This window comes from Kwoniella bestiolae, chromosome 1 (genome assembly GCF_000512585.2).
Source record: "Kwoniella bestiolae CBS 10118 chromosome 1, complete sequence".
Taxonomy (NCBI): Eukaryota; Fungi; Basidiomycota; class Tremellomycetes; order Tremellales; family Cryptococcaceae; genus Kwoniella; species Kwoniella bestiolae.
This window is the reverse complement of record NC_089241.1, coordinates 1,650,832-1,663,380: the sequence shown is the minus strand read 5'-3', so window position 1 is coordinate 1,663,380 and position 12,549 is coordinate 1,650,832. Positions and strand designations below refer to the sequence as shown.

The window sequence follows — 12,549 nt, the reverse complement described above, 5'->3', positions numbered from 1 at the left end:
CCCTCATTGCGGTGGGAAGTCACTATACTTCGATCATGTACTCGCTGACTTATGTGACTACTTTACTCCTTATCAAATCCTATTGCGGTGAATGTCCTTATATTAGCAATCTATCCACTTGATCAAGTCCGACGTAAATCACTCACAACAGCATAAGCGCCATTACTGGGGAATTGAGCTTGATAACAACTGGCACAACCGGTAATGATGAAGTTGGCTACAAACGACAACAACGATAAGTTATGAGACAGACGTTCTCAATGAGCAGCTTGTCATAGCGAGCTTACCGTTAGCAGGATCATACATCACTTGAGTCCTTGCTACGGAAGTACCATCCGAGTTTTGCCAGGTGGTGAACAAGTTATCAGACCCAGCGACGGTTTGATACCACTGAAACATGATTAAGCATCATCGACATGTATATATATCCAGTAGTAGAGACCATCATCAGGATGGTTTCCCACCGTGTTGTGGTACAGCGCATTGCAAAGATGACTCACGATGTCCGTTTCCACGCCTGAGGTGGCTCCTGTCGCAACGCCGTACAGAGTGTACGATCGATTAGGTGGGGTCTGGGGTCCGGAGGACGAGTCGACTGAAACAAGGTCAGTGAGAACATACCCATAAGTGGACGCGGGGCAGTGAGAGAGAGACTGTCGTTGAGATATATGTACGACTCACAATTGGAAGTCGAAGCTGTGATCACCGCATAGCTGTATCGTAAGTTAGCGCAATACCTCATCAAGTCAGGAGGATATATCTCTGATGGGGGGACATCATTGACTCACTTGTAGCTCGTCGAACTGAGTATGGAACCTCCCGAAAGGGGACCGACCTCTACGTTTTGAGAGATTAAAGAACCATCAGACTGACTGGTTTCCGGTTAGGTGAAGTAAGACACGAAGGAAGAGGAACATACGAGCAGCCAGAGTACTATAGCTCAGACCCATATTGGACACGAAATTTCGGATATTCAATGCACCGCCTGATAACGAGGGTTCGCTGACGATGATTCGTTGAGACGGATCCTGTTTGGCAAGCTCAAGTCAGCCCAATCCCTACCCAATTCAGTTCATTGGTATTACTTGGTTCTCCAACAAAGAATATGATAACTTACTTGGCTCATAGTGTATTGTCCACTGGCATTAGGGGTTCTATCCATAAATCCTGCTATTCCTTGACCTCTGCCCACACTGATTCTATAGTCACTATTCACAACACATAGAATTAGCACAGCCATGCACCAATGTGGAATCAATTGCTGACTCACGAGTTCACACTGGCAGACTGTCTGGGATGTAGAGCCCTCTTAACCACGGGGGAAGGTTTTCTAAGTGGGAGTCCTTTCTTGAGACACTCCGCATTGGTCTTACAGGGGAGCTCTTCGTCCCATAAATTAAGGGGAGTTGCCGAGGCGAGTTGCAGTGCGATCAGCAAAGTGATCAAGATGGACAATGGATTTTTTAGCATTGTAAAATCAGTCTTTCTTGGTAAAAGAGTGTATTTAGTTAGTACTGTATCAAGTGGTAAAATGGGGAATGAAGGATGCGAGTAATTGTGCATTAGTATTTATACCTTCACTCCTCGTTCGTCCGTACCCATCTCCGAGTATCATGGATCTCCATGATTCACCTACGAACGAAAGGTAATGGATATAACTCAACGATCAACAACATCAATCTGTGGCATTATACATTGAGTGACAAACATTGCCCAGGAATGCCTCATGCCGTGCGCCAAAGTTTACGTTATCCCCGTATCTCCTCGTGGATATACCTCGTAAGATGGTATATCCCGGTAAATCAGGATTGATCGTCAGGATGCAAGGGGTATACGTGTGTGGAACCGAATATGAATACTGATCCGTATGCCTTAACCCTACCTCATCTATAAGGTTATAATTTTATGGCTGAGAGACACTGTATCGTCTTCTTAAAGTCTTCGGTCGAGCATACTGTATACTTCGGTTCGGAGCGTATCCTGTGATTGACTCCTTCATGATTGACGCTTCGTCGTGAGATGTGCAACACCGAGTGATTTAGAGTAGTCGCGAGGGGAGACACAACAAACAACAGACACTGTACAGTATCCCGCCTTCTGCCTAGTCATCCACTTTGCAGAACATGTTTGAAATGCGATGGGATCGAAGAGTTTCAATAGCCACAAATACTGCCAATGCGTGTCATGAAAGCATAAGCAGACTGATCACATAGGTAACTCAGATAGGGGAGATGCATGGCACGGTTTTGACCTTCCCTCCAGGGGAAGGGAGAAAGACGCTGCATGATAATATTCAGTAATCCTGCGCCGTATTTGGCAGGTATAATACAGTACGTGTGGTCTGAATCGTGATTCTACAATCTCCGTCTACCATTTCTCCTAGACCAATGACGACTCTGCGAATCATACGGTGCACTCGCAGCAGGGGCGGTGACACTGTTTTGGACGGCAGCTGCGGTTGGAGGTATGGTCCCAGAAGGGTTGACAGGATCGACAGAGATAGGAAAGATCGACATGGTCGCATCAGGTCCTAAAACGTTGGTGGGAGCTGTACCAGATGCAGAGTTCGACGGAGGGACCGAATCTGTAATCGCGCTAGAGGCAGAAGCACCAGCTGCAGGCGCACCGGAAGGGGTTGTACCGGCACTGGTGTTATTGGCAGGAACGACAGCTGCTCCACCCGATTGGGGAGCCACAAGATCACTGCCAATATAATCTGTACACAGCCCCTCGATGCAGAACCCTCCGGTAGCGTCTGAGGCTTTGACGATAGAGGCTTGTTCGGTGTATCCTTGGATCGAGCCCTTGGGGTAGTTGTCGGAGTATTTCGAAGAGTTGTATTCGGGGTTGTTACCTGGTAGAGCTGGGATTGCGACATGTTGGCCGACGAGCTACAGGAGGGGACTTGTCAGCCAAACGACACGGTATACCTCCCTGGTCGGCAGAGGCTCGACCAAGTAGGGGAAGTATCCAATCGATATCACGGTGATACGTTTTACTCACCTCATTAATGACATCACCTTCAGTCACACATCCTCGACCTGTATCACCTCTGAACTGAGTGATGTACGGACAATCCTTAATAAGGAGTCCTGAGGCTGTATCGTAGCATTGATGGAAAGCCTCGGTCAGGAAGTTACTTGGGAAACCGTTAAGCCAGTCGGCATGGAACGAGAATCCATTGTTATCTCCGTTAGCCCTAGGGTAGGTGAAGCACAACCAATCACGCTTACATCAGCTGATTGCCTTCCTTGCCTGTACGTAGTTGAGTGATGACAGGTCTTGCGATAAGCGAACGGCCACTTACAGAACGAAACAACCAGGATACCATTCGTAGCCTTCGCCAATATTTTCAGGCGTGATATGGTAAGTACCTAACACCAAACCTCTGTTTAGCTATCAATCGCTTACATAACGACAGAACGAACCACGAGAAGACGAGACTCACTTTCCAAAAGCAGATGAGGGATCTTCTTGAACCCTTCTGGACAAACGCCTCCCTCGGGATTGGCATCGATGGGATAAGCTACGTGCGAGTTATCTTCCTTGTAGGAGTCTACCCCATTCCAACATTCTGGGAAGTGGAGCTGCATAAAGATCCCATATTAGACATCGTGTTAGGTAAGAGATCCTGCTGTATCAGGTATATCGCTTACCTGTGGTCGGAGCGTAGGACATTCCCTATCCGTCGGCATGTCATCGCTATAATCTGCACAGACAACCTCAGCATTCTCACTACCAAAGGTCAAGGTTAGATGCTAATGGAACAGGCGGAGTAAAATGCAGACTCACGATAAATCCCTTGCGCATCTACACACAAGAAACTAACAGCCTTGTGAGGATCGAAATCGTCTCGCTTGATATCGCCCGCCAACATCCTGAAGTCGTCGGGGAGAGCGGCGAACGGATCCGCCTTGTCCACGTTGGTAAGAGGGTATTTCCAGCTGTTTATCGGATTAAACGTTTAGTAAGACCCTCCCATCGAGACTAGCGCTGGCTCAGATGAAGAGAGAGGTCAGACTTACTAGTTGGTCATTCCATCTCCTGTCACTGCTGTATAACTCCCATTCCTCCATTTACTACAACGTGTCATGTCACATTAGCGTTATATCGTGAACAATGGTATCCGACAACATGAACTCACTAGTATAGATGAGGTGTCCAGTAGCTATACGACAGATGTCGATATCAGTACACACCCCAAGTCTGGAAAGGGGGATAGATCGTTTGAAGCGCCACTCCACTCACTTTGAAAGATCACAAGCCAGATTGGAGGAAGTGCACTACCAACAAAAGGAAACACATGCTGAGCCCTAGGCCTAGCCCCATCGCACGACAAGATGTTCACTCACCTTAGCATTCCTAGCCATCGCATAATCCTGAGTAGCCGCAAACGCCGATCCACCAACTACATGATGGACGTGTCCGCTAACTACCAGAGGATCCAATCTCGAGTTGACGAGGGCGAAGAAATCCTCGGTGAACAACAGACTGTCGTAGGCTTCTGGAACTTGTTGGATTTGGGTTTGAGCTTCGATCATTGCGATTTGGGTGATACCTGTACCTGAAAATAGGACTAGGCTTAAAATAAATTTGGAAGTTACCATTGTGAGAAGAGGGAGAACAAGAAGTGAATGACCGGCAGCACTTCTTTGTTTATTGAGATTCTGGTCAGTTGTAGTTGCGCCAATCTATAACGAATCGGCCAACGTGATTCGATTAGATTGATGGTTGATTTGCAAAAGAATGACAATATTCAGTTAAATGATCAGAAATCACACCAGAAACAAGCCCAATAATGGGCGAAAATGGACAATAATTCGGGAAAGAGTAAGAGGGATTGACCGGTATACAGGAAACAATTGAGCCATTTTATAAGTACATCCACCTTTAATACCCCCATATCGTATGAGTCGGGACAAAGCAGTATACCGTCGAAACGCCATTATCCCCTTAGGCAGATTAATCGGTATCATACATCCTTTATCGGGCTCGGGTAAGCACCTTTCATCCAAAGGGATGAATGAGAGGAAGGAGGTCAGGTCAATCTGCCGAGAATTAAAGGTACGATCACGATTGATCGCAATTGGGGCGAGATGAAACGGTGACTTGACAGTTTGCCATTCACGGGGTCAATCGATCTTCATGTGGATAAAAAAAAGTCGCAGTGCTTGCAAATTATGCAGTGCCGGACACTGAACCAGGCGTCGTGCTTTTGAGTTATAATTGTTTCACAGACTTTCCTAGCTGGTTGAATCACCGCCGATATGTGAGATCATGAAATTGGATATCAGTGCCTTTAGCTCAAACATCTGCATTTAGTAGAGTTCAGATATCTAATGATAACGCGTCACGGCGGCCCTCGATGCCATGTGTCTCCTAGACAATCATGATTAGTCCAGATTGTTGTACATGCACTATGCCTTTGTCATTCCCTCTCAAGCTTGATAATCCTCCAATCACCTTCCCTCTTCCTATACCTAACCCAACATCCGTCCTTCGCGCTTTCCCCGTCCCTCTCTGTTCTCGCCCTCAATCCATTTTCACCGTCAGGTCCATCCAAATCATGTGAAGAATATTCAGTCCTAATAACCTTTGCCAGCCCACCCAACAAACTCGATCCAAAGGGTTTGCTCCTCACCCTCTGTCCCCCAGATCGACCAGTGGAGAAATTCAAATGTTGGACATGCAAATTCCCAGCGAAGGACGTAGCGATCAATCTGATATTCACATCTTCCCCTTCCCCTTTGCTTCCTCGTGTGGATGAAGCGGGGGTATAGTCGATAGAAGCTGAGAGGCTGAATGGGGATTCTGGCCAGAGGATGGTGTGGAGGGGTGTATTGGATTGAGAGGGGATTTCGAATGGGGCCTATTAGCGAGTTGATATGAAGAGATCAGCATGTTATCTTGTAAAACGACACATAACCTCTGATCAGTAATTAGGGAGCGAATATGAATAAGATGGGATTTCTAATGAGATGTCTGATCATTCGATGAAGTAGGAGAAGGACAACTCCACTCACAGAGAACAAAAACGTCTCTTTCCCCCTAGTAATCACGTAAACCTCTCCCCCACCCTTCAATCTCAGCGTCTCCAAACTCCCCCAATCTCCCTTCGACCCTCCACCAGCAATCCCCGCTAGCCCACTCGTACCATTCGTCGACTTCTTCAATTTCAGATCCAACACAGTCGAATCGTTGACTCTTATCAGACATGCCTTGGACCCAAAACTGACATACAGCCCCAAGCTGGGGATATTATTCTCTGCGTTGTCCTGAGTATCGTTGAATGCTGGTGGAGGATTCCCACTTCCGTTCGATCCGCCCGTCCTTATTGATGCTCTATCATCGTAGGAGAACAGGCTCGCCGTATCGTCCAGTACCCTGCTTGTAGATCCTTGTGCAGTAGAAGAGAGGGATGGCGAGGATGGTAAGTCGGGGATGGAAGGTAGTTGTAGGAATGAAATATGAAGTGGTTGAGAAGGTAGATAGAATGTCCTGGAGGCTGTGAATCTGATCTCTTCCTGATCTTGAGGTCGTGCGGCAGGTGGAAACGCGCCATGTACAATAACATGCGTTGATGTGCCGAGAGCGACGAATATCCTAGATTGAGATATATACGTAGTGACCAACGAGACATCGCCTTGGGAGCTGGTGTTCTTACCGGACGGTAAGATTGTATAATCGTCTGACCAGGCTCTGACCAATTCGTCTGATCGTTGTCGTTGCGATACAGAGGATATACTAGAAGATCTATCGATCATAGTCCATCCGGTCTCTTTCGCCTTGCCCTTCCCCTTCAGAGGGTAAAGGTCCAATCCCATATAATTGGGTGGTTGGACCGAAGAGTATTTGGCTAATGATATGAGCGATTTCAAGGTGTATATCCGAACTTGGGTACCGGAGTTGCGTTTCGGTCTAGACTCGAGAGACGGTTTGGACAATTCCTCCGTACCTCCCACCAATAAGACTATATACCCTCCGGAGGAGGAGGAGGGGGATACTGATAATGGGTGAATCTCCCATACGGGGAGGTTGAACCATACATTCCTTGTTGTTTCTTGGTCCAGATCGGTATTGAGCAACTTCAATCCGTTTGACGTACCCAATATGATCAGATTTGAGCTTGGTATGGGGTAAGCACAGTTGATAGAATACCTTGAGTGCGGCTCGGAAGGCGAGCCATAGTCGATTCGTAGGAGTGATGAGTTAGGGAGGACGGTGGGTTTGGCACCTGCTGGAAGGTATCTTATGGGTTGTGCTGGGGTTGATGCAGTAGATGACGAGGAGGGGTGATTGTTCGATGGAAGGGTATCGTTGTATGATGGTGGTTGAGGTACTTCGGGGAGCTAACATCGAATAGACGAAACTCATCAGACATTCCAAGCAGGGAGAATGGAGGAGAGGTGAGCGATACTCACCTGACGTCTAGCGTTCCTTCTAGCTTGTCGATCAGTGTCATTATCGAACCTTTCTACAGCTCTTTTCTCCACTACATCGAATAACTCATTGAATCAGTTATAAGTGCAATAGACTCATATGAGAGACCAGATCATCCACTCACCCCACTCCCTCCATCTACCAAACCTCGATGCCCCTCCTTGTCCTTGTCCCTGTCCTTGCTGTGCCGCATCACCCCCATCGACCTGTACACTCTGACCACGATCAGGTCCCGACGAAGTCCTAGCATCATGTTCAATCCCTCCAGTAGGTTCAACAACAGTCACCTCATTCTCATCCGCTTCTTCCAAATAGGCAGGTAACCCTTCTCCGGCAGTATCAGTATCATCATCCAGTCCCAGCGACGCATTTGCATTAGATAGACCACCGGAGGGACCGAAGGTCGATCCGCTGGTACGTGGTTGAGGTGTAGCCGGGAGGCTTCGTCTAGGTGTTGAAGGTGCTTCTGATCTGGGAGTGGTGGACGGTGCAGTTGAGGAGTAGCTGGGTCGAGGGTTGGCAGGTAATGAAGAGAGTCTGGGTGGAGGTGATGGTCTGCCCATATTTCAGAGTGATGACACTATGTTTATGGGATTATGAAGATGCATGGCCAGTTCGCCTGATCATGCCAAGCATACTTTATCTATTTGCTGCTTCTCAGAGATTCAGAGATAGAAATCAGAGTCGATGCACCATGCTACGTACTACCTATGTTGTACGAGTATCAAAGGGGCGTCGTCAAGGTGATCCATATTTAAAATTACACAGCCTGGTCGAGGCATTTCTCGAGGTACACAGCAGTGTTTATTTATACAGAACTTTGCTCTGAGTGGATACACAGTGCACAGCGTTCGAAGGCTATCTCTGAACCTCAAGCCCATGAGAAAGCATAGCTCTTGGACAGTCTTGTGACGGATGATAGGTCAATGAATCTCTTCTGTTTGTTGAGGTGATAACACGACATGCCGGATATGACCGTGGGTGATCGACGACGATGAGATGTGACTTCGTGAACAGTTCGAGCGATACATTATGAAGTACTGCTATCATATCAAGTGTGTGTATCTACCGCTCTATTCCTTGAATTCGGTCTCAAATATGTATATATACTAAAGATATGCTGTCACATCGGTGCATCCCATCTAAACATCCCATACTAGATATATATATCCTACAATTCAGGTTTAGGTCCAGGTTTAACAGGTGTAGAGGTTGGAGTACCAGGTATGGGGTTACCGCTGAAGAAGGTCTCTTCGATCTTGTCGAATGTGAGGTCGGTGAGTTTCTCGACCTAAGTGATTAAGGAGAATGTGTCAGCGGTGTTACATATGAGACATACGAGGAACACACTCACAGGATGATCAAACAAATAAGGCAAAAACGGTACAATCCCAATCCCTACACTCGTAGGACCCCATCTCCTCAGCGTGGGGTTCGTGGATTTCGCAAACTGCCTACCAGCCTGTTTGACAGCAGTGTGAATGGTGAAAGCAGGTAAAGCCATGGAAGCTATACCTTGGAAGACGGACCTCTTCACAGCTACCATTGATAGTCTGGTTGGCTCGGACATGTTGGCTGCTTCTAAAGGTGTTGGACCGAATTGGGAGGATTTGTACGTTGTGAATGATACGTCTCCGATCAGGTAGGCCCAGGAGACTCCGTATGCGGCGGTGACTACCATATCTTATATCAGTATATTGATTTATCTTCCAATGCTGGTGGGGGTTTGTTCTCAGGTTATGAATGTCACTCACCAACCCATGGTGGTACGACTGGTCTGAATGCTTCTCCAACGTCCGAAGCTGTTCGAAGGTCAGTTCAGTTCACGAGCTTACCTGAGAGATTGAAACACGGGGAGAGCTCACTGTAAGCGGTGTATCTCGACCCAGCACGAACCACATCTCTTGCTCTTCTCAAATACGCAGCTAATATCAAGGCAATTCGTCAGGTCTCATTATTCAAGTCCGACTCCACGCTAGTCTGACATACCATATCGTAAGTTGGAATCAGTCGAGTCCGCTATGGAATTACCGAAGTTGTAGTCAGTATGTTGTAGCTGTTTTGACTCTTCCATAGACCAATCGCAAAGCTACTTACCATTCTCCAATACCAGATCTTGGATGGTATCTTCACCCATCTTCTCCGCTTTCTGCACCGAGGGAGGGATCTTCGTCGACGATGACATGTTGGATGAGGGGTTTCTAGATCTAGGTTCTATGGGTATTCGATCGAGCACGGGAAACAAGGCGACAGAGATGTACACAAGTGAGCGGATAGACTATGTGTATATGTTTATCCAATGAGCCAAGAAGAACGAAGACATCTTGAATCTGCCATCTCATGCTCGTACACCGACGTCATGCATCGGCATCAATTGATTTCATGCCCAGTCGGTTCTCGCCGCTTCCTTTTGGTTTAACGTGGAATGCCACAATCTGATCCATGTGATTTACTAAAGGGTAATTCCGGATTTCTCCACTTTGCACTTTGCGCTTTGGCCCACACCCACCCATCCCATCCATACAACCAGTTCTTTGTGCTCCGCGTGCCTCTAGCTCTGTTTATTACCCCATTAGGATAGTTAGCTGTTCCTCTCACGCGTTAAAGCCAAGGAAAGTGGATAGCTTAAATCACCCTGAGCATGAAACACAAACTTGCAGAAGAAAAACACAACAACAAGGAAAAAAACACACAATTGAGCATGAGCATGAGGAGTGCGGAGATGTAAGGTAGCAATGTAAGGTGGATATCATCAGAGGCGATGTATTGTCATTTGAAGTAGAACAGCGAAAACACATTCTCTTCATCGTACATTCTTTTCTATCATTAATCCTAGTTTCATTCTGACAGACGACATCGACAAGCCACGACAACAAAACCAAAGGCAGTAGTACATCCTCAAGTCTCAAGTCTCAAGTCTCAAACAACAAACGCGTCTAATCTATCTCTCAACACCCCACCTACATCGCCTTTGACCACCACACAATCGTTTCTCACTACCATATCGACCTTGGTCCCTCATTCCAGACTTAGCAGTATAGTATAACATATTACGAACAAGCAGTTACCTCAAGTGATCGTCATGGCAGGTAAGTCTATTTTCCCATCAGGACTTGTTCGTCTGCGGATTCCAAGGGTATCTTTTTGTTTTTGTTTTGGTGTTCTCGTTTAAATTTGGGGTCAAACGCGAATTCTTGTAATGTGACACAGCGAAGAAAAAGGCTGTTATCGATGCTATCCAAGACAATCACACCTTGTCATATTGCTTCCAAGCTATGTACAATGAAGCTATTGCTGGTTTCACCGTATAGTATAGCAGAGGAAGGGAAGGGAGGGACCTTTGAGATGGACATGTACGGATCGATGATATCCTTTCATCACAATCTACCCATCCTTCATCGCAGTCGTGTACCGACCTTTGTATCACCACGCCTCGTTTGATAAAGTCCTTTCACTTGATCTCACATATTTGTTTTTGCATTGCGTTGGTTCGGATACATCACTTTGAAATCATCGTGAAGACACACAACTGACTCGTTTGATCTCTATCTTCAACGTTCACCTTGCCACCTTGTTTCATTCCATGGATACGTAAATCAAACAACATGGCACCTCAATTCTTCCCTACCGATACATCAAACATCAACACCGGTACTGATTCCTCAAATCAACCTACCACATCGCCCCAACAATCATCCTCGCCAACAGAATCATCCGCAACACCCACCGACGTAGAGTCAACATCCCCATCCGCCAGTCCCTCAGACACCCAACAATCCGCTTCGCCCTCACCGTCTCCTTCACCCTCACCTTCCCCCTCCCCATCCCCTTCGCCCTCAAATGTCGAATCATCCGCATCACCTTCCCCCTCCAGCTCACCCAGTCAATCACCCTCCCCCAGCGCTTCGGAATCTGCGTCTGCGACGCCAAGTCCAAGTGAAAGTGCCAGCGCGTCCGAACAGCAGAGTCAATCTGCCAGTCAGACGCAATCGCCTAGTCAAAGTGCTTCCCAATCTGCCTCGTAAGTCATACTCCACCTTCCAAATTGCATCGCTAATCTCTAGTAATTTCACTGCACAGTGCCTCAGCATCAGCATCGGAAGAACAGAGTTCCTCAGCCCAATCATCCGCTACCACCTCAATCAACCAACCCTCCCTTGTATCTTCCACGACCGAGTCGACCTACACCTCAGCAGTGCGAGTGACCACAACCGACGCACAGGGACACACAGTCACCACCGCCCCCGCCCTCTTAACCGAAACAGCCACTTCGACCGACGAATCAGGCAAAGTCTACACCGTCACTCGAGTGGTCCATAATCCCTCTGGTTCACTGTCCGCCAATGGGGGTTCGAACGATTCTGTATTCTTTAGCAATTCCGGTGCTGTTGCTGGAACGTTCGTTGCGGTCGGTCTGGTGATTACAGCAGGTATAATAGCATTCGCCATCTTCATGCTTCGTCGTCGAAGACGTCAGAGATTGGATCGAGATGTTGCCGCCGCCGCTGCTGCTGCTGCCGTTGCTGCTCATCATTCCTCGAGATCTGCATTCGACGATGACGAGGAACAACAGCAGCCCTCCATGACTCAATATGGAGGGTATTACGCCTCGACCACTCCTGGTATAGATATTCACGGACAACCTCAACCTGACCTCAATGGGGGGTATCACGACTATGAGGATCCATCGGGAGGGTATGACCCATACGCTATCAATATGACCAACCTCAACCCTCAAGATAGAATGTCGACTGCCACTGCTCCCGGATTAGCAGGGTTTGGAGCTACTGCCGCTCAACATAATTACGACCAATCTCAATCTCAGGGACAGGGTCACGATCAGTACCAATATGGAAATTCACCGGTTTACTCGCAACCCCAACATAACGATGATGGACACGGTAATGGGAATGGAGGGTATTACTTTGATCCCAAACAGGCATACGAGTATGCAGAAGAGGAAGACCCATATGGCGGCTACGACCAGAACAGGCTCTCGAACCATGGTGGGGCGGATATGAGACCGCCCAGACCTGAGAGTGCCGGTAGCGTTACCAGACCAGGAGGTGAAGAGAGGGGATTGAGGGTGGCGAACGTGTAGTTATTTGT

At 47.5% G+C, this 12,549-nt stretch overlaps 5 protein-coding genes across 5 annotated transcripts; 1 reads left to right on the top strand and 4 right to left on the bottom strand.

Annotated features, from left to right (window-relative positions):
* Positions 1–49: 49 nt before the first annotated feature.
* Positions 50–1,470, bottom strand: I302_100636 (uncharacterized protein; the record flags this gene model as incomplete). Its single annotated transcript, XM_019190649.1, has 9 exons — positions 50–79; positions 147–217; positions 288–390; positions 501–595; positions 682–713; positions 789–837; positions 920–1,028; positions 1,118–1,208; positions 1,271–1,470. 9 exons carry the CDS (start codon positions 1,468–1,470, stop codon positions 50–52), a joined length of 780 nt encoding a protein of 259 aa, XP_019047397.1.
* Positions 1,471–2,354: 884 nt separating this feature from the next.
* On the bottom strand, positions 2,355–4,541 carry I302_100635 (uncharacterized protein; the record flags this gene model as incomplete). Its single annotated transcript, XM_019190648.2, has 10 exons — positions 2,355–2,891; positions 3,004–3,199; positions 3,308–3,374; positions 3,449–3,587; positions 3,657–3,709; positions 3,793–3,944; positions 4,026–4,079; positions 4,145–4,168; positions 4,249–4,283; positions 4,353–4,541. 10 exons carry the CDS (start codon positions 4,539–4,541, stop codon positions 2,355–2,357), a joined length of 1,446 nt encoding a protein of 481 aa, XP_019047396.2.
* An 887-nt stretch (positions 4,542–5,428) lies between these two features.
* On the bottom strand, positions 5,429–8,003 carry I302_100634 (uncharacterized protein; the record flags this gene model as incomplete). The annotated part of the gene is made up of 4 exons (XM_019190647.1): positions 5,429–5,869; positions 6,024–7,349; positions 7,422–7,492; positions 7,565–8,003. 4 exons carry the CDS (start codon positions 8,001–8,003, stop codon positions 5,429–5,431), a joined length of 2,277 nt encoding a protein of 758 aa, XP_019047395.1.
* Positions 8,004–8,611: 608 nt separating this feature from the next.
* I302_100633 (uncharacterized protein) lies at positions 8,612–9,625 on the bottom strand (the record flags this gene model as incomplete). Its single annotated transcript, XM_019190646.1, has 6 exons — positions 8,612–8,731; positions 8,795–9,114; positions 9,195–9,242; positions 9,306–9,365; positions 9,430–9,459; positions 9,538–9,625. 6 exons carry the CDS (start codon positions 9,623–9,625, stop codon positions 8,612–8,614), a joined length of 666 nt encoding a protein of 221 aa, XP_019047394.1.
* Positions 9,626–11,045: 1,420 nt separating this feature from the next.
* On the top strand, positions 11,046–12,541 carry I302_100632 (uncharacterized protein; the record flags this gene model as incomplete). The annotated part of the gene is made up of 2 exons (XM_019190645.1): positions 11,046–11,461; positions 11,521–12,541. The coding sequence occupies 2 exons, from the start codon at positions 11,046–11,048 to the stop codon at positions 12,539–12,541; spliced, it is 1,437 nt and encodes a 478-aa protein (XP_019047393.1).
* Positions 12,542–12,549: the final 8 nt, after the last annotated feature.